Source organism: Ixodes scapularis, unplaced genomic scaffold (assembly GCF_016920785.2).
Source record: "Ixodes scapularis isolate PalLabHiFi unplaced genomic scaffold, ASM1692078v2 PGA_scaffold2__306_contigs__length_199485367, whole genome shotgun sequence".
In the NCBI taxonomy this organism is placed as follows: Eukaryota; Metazoa; Arthropoda; class Arachnida; order Ixodida; family Ixodidae; genus Ixodes; species Ixodes scapularis.
Window position 1 is genome coordinate 126,257,626 of NW_024609857.1, and position 23,006 is coordinate 126,280,631.

The following is a 23,006-nucleotide window of genomic DNA, read 5'->3' on the forward strand; positions in this document are numbered from 1 at the left end:
ACTTGCAACACCGTCAATTCGTCTCGCTCTACTAAAGTGTTCCGAATATACTGCGGAACCTACGAAAGACGGGCTTTTGGCCCCGTCAGTAAAAAATTGCACAGAGTCTTGATATTTCTCTTGTAATGCGAGAAATTCCTTGAGGAGAACCTGATTCTTAACTGACCTTTTGTTACATTTTGTAAGCGACCAGTCACATGGCAATCTTACTGCCTTCCAAGGGGCAACAGTTTGTGTTGCCTTAATCAAGTTACTTTCAGGAAGAGCCAGCTGCAGGGAGGAAGTAATGCTCTGAAGCCGGAAGCTTAATGGGCGTATTATGCTAGGTTTGTTTTCAAAAAGCCGCAAAAACATGGAGGTGTGAACCGAATTGTTTGATGGATGCATAGGATCAGATTTCACTTTGTACCCATAACACAAGCTAAGATATTGTCTGCGCTTCTCTAGTGACATTTGATGTGTATCTACATACAGGCTCAAAACAGGCGATGTCCGAAATGCTCCTGTGGCAAGTCGAAGGCCAAGGTGACGGACCGGATCCAGCATTTTCAAGACAGATTGCCGTGCTGATCCGTACACAATTGCACCATAGTCCAGACGGGAACGGACCAGTCAGTTGTACAATCGGATGAGACATCGCCTGTCAGACCCCCATGATGTGTGTGAAAGTACTTTGAGAATGTTAGACGACCACAAGCATTTCTGCTTCATCTCCTTGACGTGAGCCAGAAAGGTAAGTTTCTTGTCGAAAATAACCCCTAAACATTTGTGCTCGCATTTTACAGGTATTGCAGCGCTATAGAGCTGCAAACAAGGATGAAGCACCAGACCGCGACGTAGTCAAAAGGGCACACACACAGTTGTTTTCAGATGAAAACTTAAAACCATTTTCATCGGCCCAATTGCTCATTTTGTTTATTGAGAGTTGAAGCTGGCGCTCGCAACTTGAGAGATTGCTGGACGAAAAGGAAGTCTGCTCATCATCTACATATAATGAATATGAAACTGATGGAGGTATCACTGCAGCAAGGCTGTTTCTCTTCATCACAAACAAAGTAACGCTCAATACAGCCCCTTGAGGGACGCCATTTTCCTGAGGAAAAACATCCGAAAGTGTGGAACCAAACCTAACCTGAAAAGTTCGGTTAGTCAAAAACTCCCTTATGCAGCGCAACATGCGGCCACGGACACCATGTCTGTATAAGTCCTTTAGAATCCCGTAACGCGAAATAGTATAATAAGCTTTCTCTAGGTCAAAAAATACCGAAACGCAGTGCTGTCGATGAACAAAAGCTTCACGTATGAAAGTTTCCAGGCGAACAAGATGATCCAATGTTGATCGCCCCATTCTAAACCCACACTGATTGGGATCTAAAATTCCCTCAGTCTCTAAAAAGTGTACTAATCGTCTATTTATTAGTTTTTCATAAGTTTTCCCAAGGCAACTGGTCATTGCAATGGGACGATAACTTGCTGGTAGAGTAAAGTCTTTACCGGGTTTTAGGAGAGGAATTATATGTGCCCGCTTCCAGCACTGAGAAAACGCAGAAGCCATCCACAAATGATTAAAAAAGGTTAACAAATGGCCTAGAGATTCAGGAGACAAGTGCGGCAACATTTCATAGTGGATTTTGTCAGGACCAGGTGCCGACTGCTTTTTTAACCCAAGGGCCACCTCGAGTTCGCACATTGTGAAAGGCTGGTTGTATACAAGAGTGTCTGATCCTGACATAGAAATTGGCTGCTTTTCTGCTACAGCTTTGAACTTCTTAAATTTTGCCGAATAATTAGATGAGCTAGACACTTCACAAAAATGTTTCGCAAGAACATTTGCCTGGCCTTTCAAAGTTGGCGAAGCCGAGGGAAAAAGAGGCGTTCTAAAAGAGAAGTAGTTACCCCGAATTTTCCTCATTCGGTCCCACACCTCTTTAGTAGTGACAAAACTGTTCACCTTGGAAACATATTTCATCCATGAGCTTTTCTTAGCTCGTTTCCTTGTCCAACGAGCCTTTGCTTTACATTTTTTAAACTCTATCTAGTTCCAGACCGTTGTGTAGCGGCAGAAAGTGCCCCAGGCCCTGTTCTGACGTTTAAGCGTAACAGAACAGTCTTTGGTCCACCAAGGCTTGCAGCGCTTAGGAAGATTTTCAGATGTTTGTGGAATAGAGGCAGAAGCAGCATTTATGATACGGTCAGTAACGTACAACGTGGCATTTTCCGGAGTCATAGCTAAAAGTTCGGCTGGGTCAAGCACTGCTTCCAATGCAAGAAGAGCTCAGTCAGCTTTGTCTAATTTCCCCCTGGGGATACGTGTTGAAAATGATGGAGGTGCTACAGTACTTTCTAAAAAGACAGGAAAATGGTCACTCCCAAAAGGGTTATCTAAAACCTTCCAAGAAAAACAGGGAAGTAAAGCTGGGGATGAAAGAGACAAATCAATGGAAGTGAACGTATTATGAGCTGCACTAAAAAATGTAGGATCATGTCCATTTAAAAGGCAAAGGTCGGATGACCATAAAAATCTTTCAATGACACCACCACGGGAGTCTTGGCGAGCACTACCCCACATAAGATGGTGGGCGTTAAAATCCCCCAAGATTAAAAAAGGTTGCGGAAGCTGCGCTACAAGTCCATTCGGGTCATGTAAATGCAGTGGAATATTTGGTAGCAAGTAAAGTTAAACAAGCGTAATAAGGCGGTCAAGAAGAATACGAACTGCCACTGCTTCTAGAGAGGTTGTGAGAGGAACAGAAGTACAGGCAATACCACTCTGCACAACCACAGCTACTCCACCAGAGGAGTTGCTATGGGATGCACGGTCCTTTCTAAAACCCTGATGACGACGTAGAACATTTGTCTGTGTGTCCTTGAGATGAGTCTCCTGTAGGCATATAGCGACAGGTCGAAGCTCATCAAGAAAAAAATTTATGTCATCAATATTAAGGAAAAGACCACGGCAATTCCACTGCATAATACTATAGTTTTTTGACATTTAAACGAAAAAAAAATATATATATATAAAAGTGACCTAAAAGGCAGATCCGTTAAGGTTTAAAATCTATTTTTACACGTGGGCTACTCTGCTTTTTAGGAGGATCTTTCTGTTTCCGAGTGGGGTCACTGGCAACAGAAAGAGACGACTCCGATCCTGAGAGGGGAGCGTCCTCCTCGGCCCTGGGCTCACTTACGTCCATGGGCTCGTCTGTTGCCGCCGGCAGCTGACCCTTGGAGGTCGTCTGCTTCGGCGACTCCCCGGGCTTCCTCTGGGGAGCAGAGGTGCGAGGGGGTAAGCCTCGGCCCTTAGGGGACGAAGGGCCAGGTGGAGCAAGGGGGGGGGGGGGGTAAGCCCCTGCCCTGAGGTGGATGCTGAGGAGGCAGCATCCACCTTACGATTCGAAAGTGGTGTCACTGGCACCGCTCCCGAGGGCGCAGGAGACCTCGACGGGGGGCGCAGATCGTCCATAGACGTCTGTGTTCCAGTCGAAGCCATTGGCCATACCGGTCCCCTGTGTACGACCTGGGCCTACGAGCCTTTGGAAACAAAGGCAAAACGCTTTTTGGCATCAATGTAGGAAATGTTTTCATTAACCTTCAAGGTGAGAATTTCTTTTTTTTGCTTCCATAACGGGCAAGATCGGGAGTATGCTGGGTGTTTTCCTTTACAGTTCGTGCACTGAGCTTCGTTCTCACACACATCAGCGACGTGCTCCTTACTAGAGCATTTGGCACAGGTCTCGCTGCCCCGACAGTTGCGCGACCCATGGCCGAACCTTTGGCACTTAAAGCAGCGCTGAGGGTTCGACACATAAGGCCGGACACGGCACTGAAGGTAGCCTGCCTTTACATTAGTGGGTAGAGTCGTGGAGTCAAAGGTCAGAATGACATGCCTGGTTTTACGTTCTATGCCGTCGCGACGGATGGTGATGCGTCGTGCTGCAACCACTACTTGTCTTTAGAGACCCTCAACTAGCTCTGTATCTGTCAAGTCGAGCAAGTCATCTTCAGAGATGACCCCTTGGACGGTCATCTTTCGGTGAGGGGTCACACTGACCTTATAGTCTGAGACAGAGTTCAGGGCTAGGAGTGATTCAGTTTGTTTCTTTGTATTCACCTCAACAAGGAGGTCGCCTGATGCCATCTTTTTGGCGCTAAAGTTCGCACCAATAATATTTTCAAGCACTTTAGATACTAAAAATGGAGAAAGTTTAGCCAGTGGCTTTTCACCCTCAGCGTGCAAAACAAGGAACTTTGAGAATTTAAAAAGATCAGGAGTCTTAGTCGGAATGTCAAGGACTTCGGTGCGGGTCCTTTGCAGGGCCCGATCACTTGGTTTAGTACGAGAACCCATAAAGATGTCAAGGAATTTCAGTGCCCGGGTGCACCGCCCACCAGGGAGCCCAACGAGGGGGTAGGTAATGTGCCATAACAAGAAAGGCTTGGCTGACACAATTACTCTACCAGTGCTGCCCGGACACTATAACCGAGTGTGGATGCAGGGACAGGACCTGTTTCCACTCAAGGTTAGCCCTTGCCGCCTAAGAAGGTGAAAAGGAAAGAAGAGAGTGCAGAAGAAAAGAGAAAGAGGTGGAAGGAAAAGTGAAAGAAGGAAGAAGAGGGTAGAAGAGGCGACTGACTGAATCATCCTGGTCGGGCCAAGCCAGGACACCCGTCTACGAGAAGCAGGTGTCGAAGCAGTGTATTGCTTCGCCCGGCGGGCCCCGAAGGGTCCAAACATACCCCGGGCTCAGCTCAACCACCAGGGCCCCCTTTTCCCCGGACACGGGTACGACACGCACAGCCAGACGTGGGTGGGCGAACCCACATGGCTCGGGGTTCGTAGTGACGCCACTCACCAAGCACCTACTAAAGTAGGTGCCCCCTGCGTGCGGGTATGGTGGCCCACGCGGCTGGGGTCCGTGGTGACGCTACTCACCAAGCACCAACACCTAAAGTGCAGGCGCCCCCTGCGGAGCTCGGGGTCCGTGGAGACGCTACTCTCCAAACCCCTGCTTTCACAGGTGCCCCCTGCGGGGGCTATTCCAAGCGACAATTCAAATAATGTATTAAGGAAGAGTAATATCTGCTCCGGCTCTCCGTGTTTATGCGCAAAATAACGGCAGTCACCGGCCAAGCCGGATTCAAAATTAAGACTGCCATATATGGAGATGGTGCGAACTTAGCGTACGTAGAGAGGGGCGGGGGTCCGTTGCCGCTGCGAACCCTCCGCCCAGCCCTTCGCCCAGCCCTCTGCCCTGTCCACTGCCAAGCCTGCCGCCGGCCCTGCCGCCGAGTCTGCCTAGGCTCCCTGGTTGCACAATTTCTTTTATATTTTTATTCGATTTCAATAAATTATGAACTGTCAAACGTTATGAACAATTCATTTGCATGCTTTAATGATTTCTAAAGTGTCCAAATATGGCAAATTGCTGCATTTAATAAACTTTAGTATCAGAAAGAAAACAGTGCTTGAGGAAAAAGGACAAGGGACTTGCTTGGTTCTCTGCACTGTTTTTGTGACGCTGGTTAGAACACTGGCTGAAAAATGGCATCCAATTATGGCATAGACAATGGATGCAAAAAATAGCCAGTGTATTAGACTGGATGCAAATATTGGAATAGCCAATATTTAAGCCAATGTTGGAAGAGTTAGTGCATAAGGCGCTGGATGCCAATGCTCGTTCGGCCAACGGTGAAACCGCTTGCCAATATTGGATGATCGATGGAAAAATGTATTTATTTTACGACCAAAGAAGTGGGCACCACATGCACCCTGCTGTTTGGTCAACCAATCTTGGATAAAAAAGCGAAAACCACGTTGGTCCAACGTGGCCTAGGACGTTGGCAAACCAGTGGTCCAACATTGCCGACAATGTTGGACCACCATTGGATCGGGTGGCGTTTTGGAAAATGGCAACGTCAGACCAATATTGGAACCATTTTTTACCAACACTGAGCCAACGGAGGTCCAACATTGTGGGCTGCCTGGCCGCCCTCCTCCTCACCTCCTCATCCTTCCTGCCACTGCTCCACCTCCTCCTTGTCCTCATTCTCCACTCCTCCTCCTCCTCTCCTCCTCCTTCACCTCCTCCTCCCCTCAACCTTCAAGTTCCTCCCCTCCTCTCCTCCTCCTCCCCCTCCCTCCCCTCCTCATCCTCCTCCCCTCCGCGAAAAAAGAAAACAGCTCGTCAAACATTTATTATTTCCGATTAAGCGTAAGAAGTGTGTATATTCTTAGACCACGTAAGCTGAAACAATAAGCGACGTCCGAAAGCAAGAACCTCAACCTGGGATGACAGATTGTATTATAATTGTTGACAGGTTAAGAATGAAGTGGATGCTCCTCTTACCTATTTCTACTTTAGCAGAGCGAACGCTGGAGAAGAGGCGACCAACTTTCCGGCGTTCATTCTGTTAGAGTGGAAAGAGGTGGGAGGCGCTTCCACTTCATTCTTAACCTGCCACCAACTTTAGTGCGATCAAGAGCAGGCGCACAAAACCTCGGCGTCTCTGTGACTCATTGTATACTTTGAGAGTGTGAAGGCGGCAGCTTTAAATCAAATCGCATTCACGTTGTTTGCTACTGCTCACCGATGCGAGGCACTAGCTTTATTACATCATAACACCGGGGCTAGCTACAGCAGAAGAGAAACTGAAACGGTTCTGCATTTGAGTAAAAACGCTTATATCATTTTAAATTGGCCTCCAGGATCACAGATATCGAGATTAATTTTCAGTTTAATGCACAAAGACTGCAACCAAAAAAAAAACATTTTAAAAGTACCGTTGAAGCCAATCCTTCTAGACCGTGACACTCTATTTAGAGTTTGCGAAATCTCCGCTCTCGCGCATCATCAGCGCCTATCAAAGATATGCACGTGCACTCTGCTTTTTTCAAAAAAGGTCCTCAAAATACGTGACGATTGGCGTAAATACGGGAGAATATACCTGACAAGCTTGCACTTGCAAGCGCTGCCCGCACGAGCGACATATGCTTGGCGGCCCGAAGATTTTAGTATGCCGCCACGACTGGTAGGTTACCGTATGTTCTCGCGTTTAGTGACATCTTCGGGAAAAACGAACGTGATATTTAAATTCGGGAGATATAATATGCGAGTATTAACATCTAAATCGTTCTTTTTTTAAGGCCTCTTCAGCTTCCCGTTAAGGGTATTCTCATAAATTTTTTAAATACACTCTGGTACCACATGCTCGTTTTTGCGCTATTTCAAGTTCTTTGAGGGCGTCGGTCGAATGATAAACTGAACATAAAAACGTAATCCGCGAACTTGTGCTAGAAACAAAATAAACAAGAAACGTCGAGAAAGCAGCAGCAGCGTCGACGGCGGCTGCGTGAGGGACGGTGCGTCGACGTGAGAGCCGGCCAGCGCGAGAGTGAATGAGTCGTCTAAACCGCGCTCGGCTCTTTATCTACAACACTCGTTGTCTCGAACATTCGACCTAGAAAGTTGGGGAGTTAGCTAGGTGAGACTGACTGGGCGATGTCAACGTGGCCTCCTTAACTGTTACACGAGGGGTAAGAGTAAGGACGAAGCTTCTATACTTCGTTATAGCTTAGGTCCAGACGCAGCTGACGGTATGACCAGATGCGGACCAAGCATACAGCATCAAAAACGCACCATCACTCCATTCCCATTGTGTCAGTACGTGTGCTCTAATCGCTGAACCCATGGCAGACACAGAAGACATATGTTGACTTGCGCTTTTAACGCTGCTTGTTTTGTCTCATTAGCGGTAGCGTCGGATGCTTTTGGACATAAGCTGAAACAAAGTATATAAGAACGGAGAAGCGTTCCTCGTCGGGTCATGCACGCCGCATTCTTCAAAAGCGCACTGCCCCGACGCGACATTAAATAAATAAACACATAGCTAACCCAAATGAGAGCAATCAGTAAACTGCAAGGTCGTCTGAACCATAAACAGACGTCAGTCCAATCGAGCATTAAACGGCTTGAGACGCGGGACATGCACCACTTAGGGTCGCCGCTTACGGCGTCCTCAGGACTGTGTTCCGTCTGCAAACACCTCGTAGTTCAGGTCTCCGCGGCAACGCAGCACATTGTATGGTCCTAAATAGCGCTTCAAGAACTTCACGCCGAGGCTGTGATGTCGTATCTGGATTCGTACCCACATTCTGTCTTTCGGTTAAACACGGACGTGATGTCGGCAAAGTTTTTACCGGTTAGCGTCGACACGTTAATGACCTTGAATCCGCTGGCAGGCTAGCGGATTCCTCACGCCTCTTCTACTCTCGGACTGATGGCATTGGCGTGTACGCTCCACATCAACGTTACAAGAGGGGGAACTGTAGGAACTTGAGCGGCATTCACTGGAGGAGAGCGGGCCGCTGCGGTAGCGGGCGATACAGTGGCGCTGCCGCAATGTTGTACATATTCCTCAAAAAAGGAACGAAAGCTCGTTCCTCGTTCCTTCTGATTTCTGGAACGCGCTCCCGTTACAAGTTTCGTCTGTGGGAAAAGAACTCGTTCCCGTTACGGGTTGAAAATTGAAACTTATCGTTACGTATACGAGCACGAGACACCGCCGAGAATCGATCTTAGGACGACCACGGCGCCACCTCTTGCGCGCTCTACGAATTGGAGTCACGAAGTGAAGCGGGTTTTCAAACTAACCCCCTGTATACTCCGTTCACCCTTAAGTTGAATTGCTGCCAATGCCACAAGCAGGAGAGCTCGAGGTTGCTGCTTTAAGCGTTTTTTTCCAGAACGAACGCTCACGCTAGATATACATGTTGGAGCCCGGGCTAGCTCGCGCTTGAAACTTTGGCTGCAGTTTCAGCTTAAAGGTGAACGGATTATAGTAATGTTGGCTCCCATCCTTATCTGGTTTGAGAGGCAGCATCGAGTCAAGCATCGTCCTCACCTTTCTGTTATGCCCCAGCTGAATATGTGCCACTCCGGAGGTTTGTTGGACTGCCGTTTTATAAGCAAACGCGACGTACCGTGGCACTTCGTCCCATGACTTGTGCTCCACGTCGACATACATGAAAATTATGTCGGCGATGTCTTGTTGAGCCGCTTCATGACCTCTTTGGTCGCCTGCTGGTGGTACGCTGTGGTTCGTCGTGGCTGGTTTGGCTGAGCCGAAGAACCTCCCGAGTCGGGTGAGCCGTAAAAGCTGCTCCTTGGTCCGTAATCAGGACTTGAGGGGCGCCGTAACGGTGAACGATAGACTGAATGAAGAACGTAGCAAATTCTAGGGTTGTCTTGAATGGGAGGGCTTTCATCTTGGAGTGCCAAGTGAGGTAATCCGTCGTGACGACTATCCGCCGATTTTCGTGCGTCCACTTGGGGAATGGCCCGTGTAAATTCCTTTTGATCTGCTGGAACGGGCGATCGGTTGCAACAGTCCTGCGGGCTTCGTTGGTGGTTTTTTGCGTCGTTGGTATTTGAGGCACTATTTTGTGTATTGGTGGACGGTCTTCTAAAGCCTAGGCTTGTAGTACGTTTCGCAGATTCGTGCCAGTGTCCTGCTGTAGCCAAGATGTTCTGCCGTCGGTTCGTCATGGCAGGCTTCGAAGGTCTCCTGTCAAAGACCGGTGGAGATTACCAGAAGCCTCGCCGAATAGTTGTCCCCGAAGTTGTCTTAGTAAACCTCGCCTTTTTGAACGGCGAAGCTTGCAAGGCTCGTGAGCAGACACAAAAAACTCTGCTTACTCCTTCGATTTTCCAAATCTTCAATTAGTGCGCGCTGCTCAGGGTCGTCTCGTTTGAGTGCCGCCATATCGTCGACGTTTACTGCACTGATAAAACTCTCCTCGTCGCGGTCGTCGTCGTCGTCGGTGCCGGCGAGAGCTGATTCGACGGGTCCCTTGACAGGCAGCCTGCGTCCCTGTGCTTGAGACCGGACTTGTACACCACGGACATGTTGAATTCTTCCTGTCATATGCTCCAGCGAAAAAGGCATCCTTACGGATCCTTCAGGTTCGCAAGCCGGCAGAGCGAGTGGTGGTCTTTGACCATTGTGAACGGACTTTCATACAAGTAGGGACGAAACATGGTTATCGCCCAGACGACCGCAAGGCAGTCCTTCTTCGTTATGGAGTAATTGATTTCTGCCTTGTAGTGCGTCCGACTTGCGTAGGCGGTCACCCGTTCTGCATCTTCTTTTGTTTGTACAAGTACAGCGTCTAGCCCCATAATACTGGCGTCCGTGTGGACTTCAGTCTCGGCATGCTGCTCGAAATAGCTGAGGATCGGAGAGTCTGTTTCAACTCATCGGATACGTGCTGTGTCTCTTCTGCCCAGTGGAACTGTACAGCGTCCTTTGTTGCGCTCGGCCAGCGCCGCAGAGATCTTCGCGAAATCTCAAAAGATTCGCCTGTAGTAAGCGCACAATCCGCGAAATATCCTCACGGCCTTCTCGTCTCGCGGCGGTGAAAATTCAGTCACTGCGCGTGTCCTCTTATTGTCAGGACAAACACCTTCCTTCCGTAAAACATTGCCTAGGACTTTCAGTTCGCCGTAAGCGAACCGACATTTCGGAGGATTGTGTGTCAGTCCTACGGTCTTGATGGCTTGGAACGAACACTGCGCGGAGTTGTCGCAGGTACTCGCCAAAGTCTCTTGAAAATACCACGACATCGTCGAGGTAGACGAGACAACTCTGTTATTTTAGACCCAACAACGCAGTATCCAGGACACACTGCAAAGTGGCTGGTGCTGTACGAAGTCCGAAAGCCACCAGCTTAAACTCGTACACTCCGTCGGGTCTTCTCGCGGTCCCGCTCGGCGACATCGATCTGCCAGCATGCATTCTTCAGGTCCATCGATAAAAAATACAGAAGTAGCGTAGGCGATCTAGCGTATCGTCTATGCGTGGTTGCGGATAGACGTCTTTCTTCGTCACACAATTCAAGCCTTCAATAGTCCACGCAGAAGCTCGGTGTTCCATCCTTCTTTTTAACACCACGACGGGGGAGGACCAGGGACTGTTTCAAGGCTGGATTATGTCGTCCTCGAGTATCTCTTGAACTTGTTCTTTATTAACTCCCGCTTTTTCAGAGGGGTGCGGTATGGCGACTGGCGGATAGACAGGGCATCTTCATCCGTAACAATGCAAAGCTTGGCAATCGTGGCTTCGCGCAAGCTTGATGAAGTGGCGAAACATTTGTTGCACTTGGCGAGAAGGGGAGTCTTCTCGATGAAGGTCATCGCGGCTGAGCCTGAAAGTCCCTGGACGTTGCTCAAGGCTGTGCCCCTTGTCAGGTGTCGTGACTCTTCTCGGAAGTTCTACACAAGAGGTATCGTGCGCCCAATCTTGAGCTCTGTTGCGCCCCTGGCAATGCCGTTTCCTCTTCCTAGGAGCAGTTGAACGTTTCCTTCCAACAAAGTTTCACGGGACAAAATTGTTGCAATCCCGACTGGCATAAAAACTTGACAGCGGCGGCAGGCTCGCGTGGTACTTAAGGACTTCTACTGCGGCTTAGGTCGCATAGAGATCATGTTTCCCCGCTAAATTTAGCGGGGAAACATGACCCGTTAACTTACTGAATATGCAAGACACTACTTCGTCGTCGCGAATCCTTTTCCCTTCGAACGGCTGCGAAGCCGTTGCGCCTGTTTGCGAGCGTCGGCGATTCATCGTGTGTTGAAAGTCGGACGATGTGCTGTCCGTGGTGTCTTTTATGTTCCGTAAAAACATTGAAACACTGTTCCGTGAAAACATTGAAGTTTAAAAACGCGAACCTAACAGCATACACATAATTTTAAATTTATTGGTAAAAATATATATATATATATATATTTATTTATTTATTTGTGGAAATTGTGCCAAAAAATAGTCGCACTTAGAGTCTAGAAGGCAGAACAGGGCACATGCCTGAAGCCCAAGGCCACACATAGTATTCACTGCACTAACCATTTTGGGTGCAAGTGACAAATCCTCTCGTTTTGGTCATTCTTGGGATGCCCCAGAAGCTAAGCATTTTGTGTGTGCACTCCCGTTTTTGCCTTTCTTTCTCTCCCTTTCTCTTTCTCCTTAAGCTGAAAGCGTGGTAGTAGGTGCGCACTTGCCGAACCAATCAGCCGTAGACTTTTTATCCCTTGACTCCACTCTCTTTGCGTGGAAAATGGCAGAAGCGTGGTCGCGTGGCGTGACGGATGACGCATTAGCCATTGCCAATCTACGAATGCCTGCTTGCGTACCTGGTTTGGAGGGTGGCGCCCTGTGTGTTTGCTGTGGTTTCTGCGTCTGTAGTAAATGGTATCTCGTTCGAAAAGTCCAACCCGTATATCGAAAAGAAGCGATTTCTTCAGAAAAGCCCAAGAATGTTTTGTGATGCGTTTAGCTTTCAGTTTCAGAAATGACAGCTTGTGCTACATTGTGTTGAATCTTTACGGACACTTTCCTTCTCGTTTTTGGGTTTGAGCGGTTGTTCTGCCGCGCCAGTGTCGACATATATCTCGGATTACACGTTTAATGTCCGGTATCGTCAACGTAAGTGCGCTGCAACCTACTTCGTGACAATTGATCGTTTTCCCACAAGTACTCTTCCAGATTACCTCTGGAATTAGGCCCTGTCTATCTCCATGCAGCCGGGAGAAAAATATCCCCGAAATTCTACCAGCAGTCACCTGCATTGGACGTCTGAAAACATGTCAGAACTGCAGGTAGAATACTGAATGTTTTATTCTGCGTTTCGTGATAACACCATCAACGGCCACCTTTTCGTGGATACAGGTTTTATGGGCACGTTTCGTCGACATTAACGTTTCGCCGACGATCGTTACACGATTGTCGATAATCCTGCTTTCCTGCTTTCCCTGGGAACCAAGTTTATCAAAATGAGGAGTGGCGTAAAGCAGCTCATGTAAAAATTATAAAAGTTGGTACATGCTCAATATGCACTTCGTATTTTTCTTATACAAATGAGAAGTCACTTTTGGTAGTCATTCGTAGAATACAACAATATATATAAAGGTTGCCTTATTTGATAGGGACATACCTCGCCTTATATGAGAGGCAGATATGCCCCTATTTGGCAGGCCAAATATGGATATATAAAAAAATTGGCAAATCTTGCCAGGTTTGCCTTATATAAACATATATGCTTTATAAAACCAGATCTGCTGAATTTTTATATAATTATATCTTGTTTTTTTTTTTATGTAAGTCCAGATAAGCCATTTTTGTACGGGATACTTCTTTTCGAACGACCTTGATGATCGAGAGCGAGGCCGCGCGTTCGACGATAGGAAGCAGCTACTTGAGCTCCTCCCGGACGACGTCGCGAATAATCTCGCGGATGCCCGGTTTACTTTACGTTACGTGCAGACAAAGAGCTGGCCGGTTTAGGACATTGGAAATTCTCGGCCGCCGTTTTTGCTTTAGTTTTTAAGTTTCACCACGTCTGAATGTAGCTTTAAAATATAAAGTTTTGTTGTGTTATAAACGGCGTTGGCGTACCCAATTTCATGTACGTATGTTTGGAATTTTTCAAGGCGAGTCAAATGGGTTGGTTCTTACGGTTGATACCTGTAATTACCCTTTATACAAACATTGGGCCATTACGTAAACAGGCAGTAATAAACAGAAGGTGCGGCTCTCTTTCCCGAGAAGTATTGACAATTTAAAATTATTTTTTCTCGATTAGGCGTGTTAAATTTATGCATGTATTGTGGAAAAACAACTCACCTGAGAAGTTCGCCTCCCATGTGCCCTATTAAAGCTTCAGCAATCAGGAGGTAGAGTCTTCGAGAAGCGTCCGATAGCTCGCCGTATCGCTCCTCGAACCAGTCTGGGATCTTTAAGCCGTACTCCTTCTGAACCAATAGAGCATCAAGTGCGTCCGGAATGATGGCATTGTTTTTAAATAAACTAATTTGAAGCTCCCAAGCGGCTCTCACAACAAACCACGCCAACTTGAACAAGCCGCTAAATGGATTAAACAGCTTCCTTAGAATCTTCTTGATTTGGGGCTTGCAAACTAACCTGCAAATAAAAAAAGAAGTTGCAGGGCATGAGGCAAAGGTCTGCATTATATAAAATAATATTGCAGTCTGTTCGAATCAACCAAACGCGGATTGTTTCCTTGCATACTTCACGTCTAACTGGCAACCAATATTTTGTTTTCAGCTTTTTTGTAGTTATCAAGCACTGCAAATATGGCTGTTTTGTGACATTTTATTTTCGTCACATTTCAGGTTACTTTTACCTTCGTAATTAACACCAAGTCTAGCATAAAAGGACACCGGTGCCTCTGCGTGTCAGAACGTAATCTACCAATTGTTTTCACATAAATCCTTGCTCTACTTCATGTCTCCATAGTTACTTCCAGCATCTCTATAGCCAAGATAGTTTTCATTTTTCTTCTAAAATACGCACCCTGTTTGCTGTTTTTTTTTTGTGATAATTGGATCCGAATGGACTATGTCTTAGATCAGGGCTCTGAAACACGAGGACCCCGGGCCGCATACGGCCCGAGACTCACTGGGACGAGTCCCGAAAGCATACCGCGGTTACGAGCCCCCGTTCCCATGCCGTGCGAGCGCTACAAGTGCCATAAATATTAGTTTCATATCGTCGATTGATTTTCCGCTCTAAAAGAAGCTCTGCACAGATAGCGTGCTCCCATATATTGCAATATTCTGTTTTTGTTTACAACGTGTATTGCTTTGTGCAAATATTTACGTCTCAACCCTTTCTCATGTAAACTAACCGGAACGAGAACACGTACCACTATATTAGGCTACAAGATCTAGCGTTGCTCCAAGAGGCACCCCGGCTGCATAAACTCTCGCTCAGCAGAAGCCACTGCCGAAGCTATAGCTATGTTCTCGCGGACTTCTGACCGTCAGAAGATATCTTCAAAATGCCAGTATTTTGTTCTGTTTGTGCTATAAAGATTGTCAGGAAAGTAAAAACTGCCGTATGAGCAAGTATTTGTTTCCATGACTGGTGAGCCTAGTGAACTGTGGAAGAGGACAACGATAATATGATTTGTTTTGTTCTATCGAAAAATGCCCTACGTTGGGGTTTTAAATCTTATCAAATCAAGGCTGGACCCAAGGTAGACGTATATTAAAACCAAATTTAAAGATACCATTTGCAAAACAGCGAGCTTACAAAAAGCAGAGAGCACGAAGTTTCTCTTCTAGAGACTCACTGAGGTGTCGCTGGGAGAGTCGACTGCTTTTCAACATGAAACAACATTCGCGCTCATTGTTGTTATTTTTTCCCACAAGCTTTAGGGGTGGGCTATCTGGCCATTACACTAGAATGAGTTTGATACCCCTCAAGGTGAACAAGAACAACGAAGGTAATGCAGACACTGTCGTCGCTTAATTAAGCTTTTTTGCTCGCAAGGTTACTTGAGGTACAGGAATTCACCTGCACAAATCCTCCAAAACCAGAAGAAGACTTCACACCCCGTACGACGCCCGTCATCTTATACTGCATCGAGACAACAAGAACCTGACGCTCGACGTCAACGTCTGATAACAACTGTGTGGTTATCAGATGATGGCCGCAGATGTTATCAGATGATGACGGGTGTGACATCATCAGATAACATCTGATAACAACTGTGTTGTTATCAGATGTTATCAAGTTATCATCTGATAACAACTCAGGCCGTCTCACGTGTGATGTCACAGGCTTCGAGCTGCGTCCGAAAGAGGGCGCTCACGTGATGTCACACAGGGTTCGTACTGCATTCAACAGAGGGCACTGCGCTCCGGTCACATGACGGTCACGTGTTTTGAATTTGAATCGCTGCGCGGTAGGCCCTTTTATTCGATAATAAACGGCTCCGCGGCCGGCTAGGAATTGAACTTGCTAATTCGTGCACAGCAGCCCGACACTCTACCCCCTGAGCTACGAGCACATTGCTTCCGAGACCGCTTAAGTCGTCTTAGTTGTTCGTGTGTGTGCAATTCAGATCACGTGGTGTCCCGCGCGCTACTTGGCTTTTGTAATGCGGTTAAAGAACAGGATGCGTCATTGCCGCAGGTCATGTGACCATGGTCGTGTGACGTTGCTCGTCTTCCTATCACGTGATTTCGCACGCGCGATTCAGACGGTGCTCGCGGACTCGTCACCTCGGCAATGGCTTGCGTAATCTGGTGACAAAAAAAAAAAAAAAAAAAGCACTCCACGGAATGTGAACGCGTCATTGCTCCAGGTCATGTGACGAAGCCTATCTACAATTCCGTCATGCAGGAAGCAGTCTAGATAGGTTTTGATATGTCTCGAGAGCTCGGAATATTTTTTTTTTTTTTCATATGCAAATGAAATACATTGTTTCGACGCTCCGCTCGTGCGCTTTTGTTTATTCAGCTGTCGCACTCGGGCTCGGAATGTCACTTGTGCGCCGGAGGTCGATCTGACAATATGCTCGTGCGTGAACGTCTCGATGGCTGCGCAGAAGAACAGACTCGATGGAGCGATGTCAAAGCCTGCGCTGGACAACAAAAAGCAAACAACTTCTTTGTGTCGGCGTTCGATCTGCTGGTGGTCCTCGTCATTTTTGGCAAGTTCGTTCCATGTGAAGTGGACCCCGTTGTGTTCAGGATAATAGCCCACGTCTACGAGAGCTACAAGGGGCGGGACAAGGAGTGGGAATCGCACGAGCAGCCCTTTGTGCTCTTACCCCATTGGTCGGGCAAGGTGTTGACCAAGGTGACCGCATCGGAGACGACGGACGTGGTGGAATTCATCACGGATACGCTGAAGACAATCAAACGCGCGATGCAATATAAGCACCACATCGAAGCCACCTACATCCATTGCCTGGCCACCGACGTTCTTCGATATCGCCTCATCACCGTGGACACCGTAGACTCGTGGAAATAGAATAACTAACCCTAAGATGACTGCGTGTCTCTCTCCTGTGGTTGGTCGCCTTGTTAAAGACTGGACCCTGTGAAGCGGTCCGGTCAGTCTGCTATCGACCTACGTACAGATCGGTCGCGAAGGAGCGAAATGAGGGATGAGTTTTACGTGAATCTATTCTCAAATGCCACGTCAGACATTTTTCACGACAATAGTTTCAGCAAGTTCAAAGTACAATTGTCCCAACCTAGTATATTAAATGAACCGTACGAGGTGGCCCTAGAAGAACTGAATTTCCCATTTAGCATCAAGAATGTGACGAGCCCATCTTACGAGCTGTACTTGGTCAGGCCTACGGATGCCGGGAAAGTGGAAGGCACCAAACAGCTCCGGATACAGCCAAAGCGAGACTTTATCGCGCTGGTGAAAAGCGCCCTGCAAGAGCTCTTTGGTCCCAAGACGAGCTTCGAGCAAAGAGGAAAATGTTACTCTATAAGCTTCCAGAGAAACAATGCACTGCGCATATCTCCTACATTGTCGAAAAAACTCGGATTTGCAGATATCGTTTTTGGAACAGGTCAGCCCGTGGAAGGCAGCCCCGTGGAGGAAGATACATTCGATCAGGAGGTAGAGGTAGAGCTGACGAGGGTAAAGCACCTGATGACTCAGGGCCGAATTGAGATCCTCGAGGGCTTCTACGAATCGCCAGAAGATCTCATTAACGCAATAAACAGCGCCTACCAGTCTCATCTTAAGCTCAATTCCTCGAAAATATTGCTTCGTTATAATCCATACATCAAAGTCGTAGAGTTACATTTGCACCACAGCGGGTATATCTTAATCAATGCTCACTTATCCCACATGCTTGGCTTTAACCAGAAAAGCGTGTACACTTCCTTCTCGGTGGCAGACCGTGATGTCATATTATTTCCCAATAATTACATTTTACCTATTGCGCTATCATAGAAGCGGAGCACGTCGGCGACGTGAAAGCCCCTCTATTGAGAGTCGTCCCATTCGAAGTGTCAAAGCGAAACGAAATGATACCGTATTCTTTCAATCTACCCCAATATAAGAAGGTAATCGTAAAAGAAGTGAGCACCATTTGTCTCGAGCTTGTTGGCGAGAGAGGAAGCTACATCCCATTTCTGGACGGATCGGGTCACGTTGCAGCCACTCTTCATTTTAGAAAATGCACGTGAAGTCCCCACCGTGTTGTTTAGAACATTTCTCGGGTTCCGGAGAAAAACCGCTCACGCATTTTGTGTCCGGGCCCCTGTTCCAAGTTGGGAGCGGACTACTGTCGGACCTTTATCAGAGGCTATCGCCAGTGTTTACAAAGCGAGTGGCCCCTTACCTGGGTCGAAAATTAGTGTCCACGGGTAGAGATATCACCGAGCGAATGAGACAGGGTTCCTTGCTGAAGGACGCCATAAAGAAGGGAATTGGCCGCACCTATCGATACACCAGGGACGAGTTTCTCCAAAAGCTGCAGTCTGGCGGAGGGCATAAAAGAAAGGCGTCCAGCCAGTGCTGTTCAGTTTCTCGACGACAAAAGAAAGGAAAGGTCGTGCAAGACTTTTTCGATACCTAAAAAAAAAATGACGGGCGATATTTTTACCCTGCACGAGCGTTCCTGTCTGTGCACCAGCGGAGAGCTCGATCTGTTCTCTCTTCCACCTACGTCTTTTGCTTTGGAAAAGTTCGAATATATCGAATTCTTTCCGGTCGCCACGACTTGCGTCTTAGAATTTCACGTTCCGTCTCTAGGACCTCACTTTTACGATCTGAAAGCAAGCTTGCTGCACATCCCGTCAAAAATCGTGCGAGCCAATGGCGATACCGCGAGCACCACCGCAACGGACGGAACTGTCACGCACGATAAGGTCATACCGATTCAGGCATTTGGAAGCTCCCTTTTTTCAATACTTACACGTGTATGTGAATCAGACTTTGGTGAGCCAGTACGACAATTATTCTTATCGTTCCTATCTCGATATTCTCCTGCACGCAAACCAGACGAGTAAAGATGACTCTCTTTCCGCGATGTTGTACGAAAAAGACCCGGTAAATACGTCCAAAAAGCTCAACATTCCCGCCGATGCTAAGGGCCTTATGGCACGTTTCAAAACAACCGAAGGAAGTACGCTCTGTGATTTGTTTTGTCCTCTTATGAGTGACATATGTAACCAGGACAAGCTTCTCTTAAACGGGGTGGATATTCGCATCGTGCTGCGGCACAATACCGAAGATTTCAGGCTCTTGGCCGCTTCAACGGTTCCCCAGAAACACGTCGTCCAACTTCCTCGCATTGTGCTCTACATTCGACGCGTGCAAGTTGCCCCGACGGTGCCTGTGGGCATCGAAAGACGTCTCCAGTCCTCTCCCGCGACTTATCTACTACGTGGAATGGAGATCAAGACCAGAACCGTTTCGCCCGGTGTGTCGCACATTGTCCTCGACGATCTGTATCCGCATCGAGTGCCGTCAAAGCTCCTCGTCGCTTTCGTGAAGAGCGAGGCGTTTCAGGGAAGTCGCGAGGACGACCCATTCAAGCTAGAACACTTCAACTTGAAAAGGACGGTCCTGGACGTTGGTGGCTGCCAGCAGACGGAGCAGTTTGATTTTGCTCAAGATCTGTACATGAAGGCCTATATGAGCTTCCAACACCGCCTCAATCGAAGAGACGTCCCCTACTCTAAAGGTGCCTTCTCAAAAGACTCCTTTCTGCTCTACTACATTTTGACTCCGGACAGGGAAGAGCAGAATCTTTGTCTAATCTCCACGGTGAACGTGAGACTCACCTTGACCTTCAAGCAAGATCTAACTAAAGCCATCACCATTCTCTATATGTCAGAAACGCCTCGCGTCCTGGAAATTGACAAGGAGAGAAACGTCAAGTTTGCCGCTTGAAATGGAAGAACACGAATTTTACCCAATGTTCGCGGGAAATCATTGCACGCGTCCCTGGTTTCGTGGAACGTTCGCGTGCGACGAGATTGGTCAAGAGACAGCGTCACCCGGTCGTTACGTAGTGAATACGGCACCGAGGTCTTCGTTCGATGAACACTGGGTTCTTTTCTACGTATGCCCAAAGGACAAGGCAATTAGTTATTTTGACAGTTTCGGAATGATTCCGATTCACGGGGAATTTTACGACTTCATCGGAGACGCAGCGGCTTTCTTCTACTCCAAAAGAATTCAAGGGACTCTGTCGCACACGTGCGGACTTTACTGTCTACACGTGGGTGCGCGCCTGTGTTGCGGTGTACCGCTCCGCGAATGCATCCAAGCTTTCTCGTCGAGCGACTACCGACGGAACGACACACACATTTCCATACTCGTGCGCAAGCAATTTCCTTCTCCCGCTTTAAAGCTCTCCTGCTGCTCCGCTCTGTAACCTGATCTCGAAGTAAAGCCACACAAAAAGGACACAAAGTGAGGATGGATCTTTTTCTTTTTTGTTTTATTCAATATGCATGCATCTAAGCTATTCTCGAGAATATGGCTCGCGACAGCTCTTTATACAAATATCAAACACTTGGTGAAAACCAAAAAAAAAACAACCTCGCGCTACATAAAAATGGTTCTTTACAATACCCCCTGTACACACACACACACACACACACACACACAAATACATCAGCTTGAAATGAAAAAGAAGAAAAAAAGCACTTCACGAGAGGCTCCAATGTCCGAAAGGAAGAGTTGAAACGCCATCAGAGTCGATGAAGCCCTTGTTGTCGAACGGGTTGAGTCCTATCTCCTCTGCGACAACAGTCTTGTTCTCGCACAACTTACGTGCGATAGTCCGCTGCGTGATCTTGTGCAGAGTTTGTTGCTCGAGAGTTTGAACGTACAGCTCGTAGGTTAGCTTACGGGACTCGCACCTTTTCACTCCTTTCGCCCTCACGTAGTGCTCTCGGGAGGCTAGTTCCGTCGAATAGAGTTTGGGTTTTAAACAAACAAATCCAATAATGTGATCTTTTGGGAGCTCGTTTTTGAACACTCCTAGTTTCATTTTGTTTGCGGGAGAGAACAAGGGGTGATCGGCTGTGTACCCAGAAGTATCCAGGTGAGTTTCGGCAAGGGTCGCTAGCTTTGAGTCTATATCCGGGTCGGTGATTTGGAGGATGAACGAGTCTGTGTCGCTGTACGCTGCGCGAGCGTCGGGGAAAATGCGCCTGACCTGCTTGTAGAAAAATTCGTACATGACCAGTTTGGACATCTCTAGGTTAGAGAATCCCGCGTACACGGGTTTGTTCAAGTGTAGGGTTCTCTGGGAAAACTGAAAGATCACAACGGTCGGGCTAATTGCCGCAAACTGTCTGAGGTTAGGTTTCTGCAGGTTTTTCAGCACTTCCTTCTCGCTCACGCTAATGACAACGTTATTGTACTGACGTGGGTTTTCGATAGTCTTGCGATAAATCGAATTCATAATGAGCTTAGATAGGTTCTCTTGAAAAGCATTTGTCGCCTGTTTTCGGAGGTTGTGGTTAAAGTCGATGAAATCTTTAAGAAATGCCCTCTGCGAAAACTTCAAAACACGATGAATGACCTTTAGTTTTAAGCCCAACTCCAGGTACAGCTTGAGATTTCGGTAGTGAATGATGTAATTGCGTTTCGGGTAAAAGGTGAGAAGCAGCTTTCGCTCAGACTCTCTCTGGGGTAGGTGAAATTTTTCGACGAGCGCTTTTTGATAGGGTGAGAGCCATTCGAGTGGGACTCCTCGTTTCTCGGGAGCCAGAGGAAAGTGTAGTAAATCGTGTAGTTCCCGAGGGTAGTCGAGGTCCACCTCTAAAATGTAACCCTCGGGCGCGTCGTCGGGAACCTACTGGAAGTGGAGAGCGTTGATTTCCGCGCGGTCTAGCCAGCGAAAATTTGCGCATGGAAGGGATTGTCCCGTGGTGGAAGCGTAAAGGCCGTTCACGTCAAGGTCTAAAATTTGAGAAACCGCCGTGTTCGGATCGAAACATGCGGTTCCTGGCACGTTAGTCCTCGTGTTACGAATGGCACGTTGAACGATTCCTCCTCGCAGACCCGCTCCGATGAAGAGATACGCATCCACGTCGTCGAGCAGCTCGAGTTTTACCCCAGTTTGTTTAAGTGCGCAGGCGTGACTAAGCGCGGGGAGGGAAACGTAGTGTAACGGATCGAGCTCGTACGTGTCTAAGGTCATATTCCTGAAATTTTGTAACACGTCGACGAGAAGTAGGCAGTCGAGTTGCAGGTAGCAGTCACTGTATTCTCCTAGGCTTTTGAAATTAAATGTTTCAAAGACGGTTTGGGCGTGACGGTAGTCCTCCTCTGAAATTTGACTGTCGTTAAGCTTGTTGTAAAACGACTCGGGCGGCGGTAGCTCGGGCTCCCGGTAAGCCTCAAAGCTGGTCACGTAGTCGTAGGGAAATACGCCTTTCCGCGGCCAGAAGCTCAACGTGCTGCGGAAAAACCTGCTTTAGGCAGCACAGGTTTTCTAGTCCCTTGGAACGGTGGTCCTGAACCAGCGCGTCCAAGCTGGCGGGGAGAAATGCCAGACTGTCGAGAAACCGCAGGTTACCCACGTCGAGTCGCTTAAATTGTTGGCAGCTAGTGGCGAGCACTTTAATATCTTTAAACTCGAATAAGTCGAGTTTCGGTAGGATAAAGGCCAGGTCATACGAATGGTTGTGCGCGAGCACTGGAATGACTTTCTTGTTTACTCTCAAATTTAAATTGCATCCCTGACACAACGACTGACTGTACGATCCGCTGAAGTGGTCGTGATCTCTGACTTTTCTCTTTCGATTTCCAAACGATTTGCCACAAATCGCGCAGTGAGAGGCCAACGCGTGAGCCTCTTCGTCCACGCTCACCATTGGCACTTCCTCGCTTCAAATCGATTCGCCAATGAGCTTTGACAATTGATTAAGGATGGAAATGAACTTTTCCGCGCAGTCCTCGCCCCGGTACAAAAACTGCTCGACGATGCGCTAGTCCGTGGATCGGATTACGAGTATGCAAAACGAACTGGGGACGTGCTTCTCGTAAGCCTGACCCATGTTTTCCGCTTCCAGAATGGCCTCGAAATCGTAGACGCAAGAGAAGGGGAAAGGTTCCATCGTGTGTGGGCTCCGGAAATACAGGCCGTCCCCCTTTGCAGGACACACTGTTCGAACTGCCTTCTTTTCTTTACACAGCAATAAATGACTCCCCAG

General features: G+C 47.7%; 1 protein-coding gene across 1 annotated transcript in view; it reads right to left on the minus strand.

The window, feature by feature from the left end:
* The window catches only part of LOC120850015 (testicular acid phosphatase homolog), a 71,511-nt gene that overhangs the window by 14,811 nt on the left and 33,694 nt on the right, over positions 1-23,006 (minus strand). Inside the window, exon 4 of the mRNA XM_040222370.1 lies at positions 13,675-13,971. Within this exon, the coding sequence (XP_040078304.1) occupies positions 13,675-13,971 (297 nt within the window). The remainder of the gene's footprint in view (positions 1-13,674; positions 13,972-23,006) is intronic.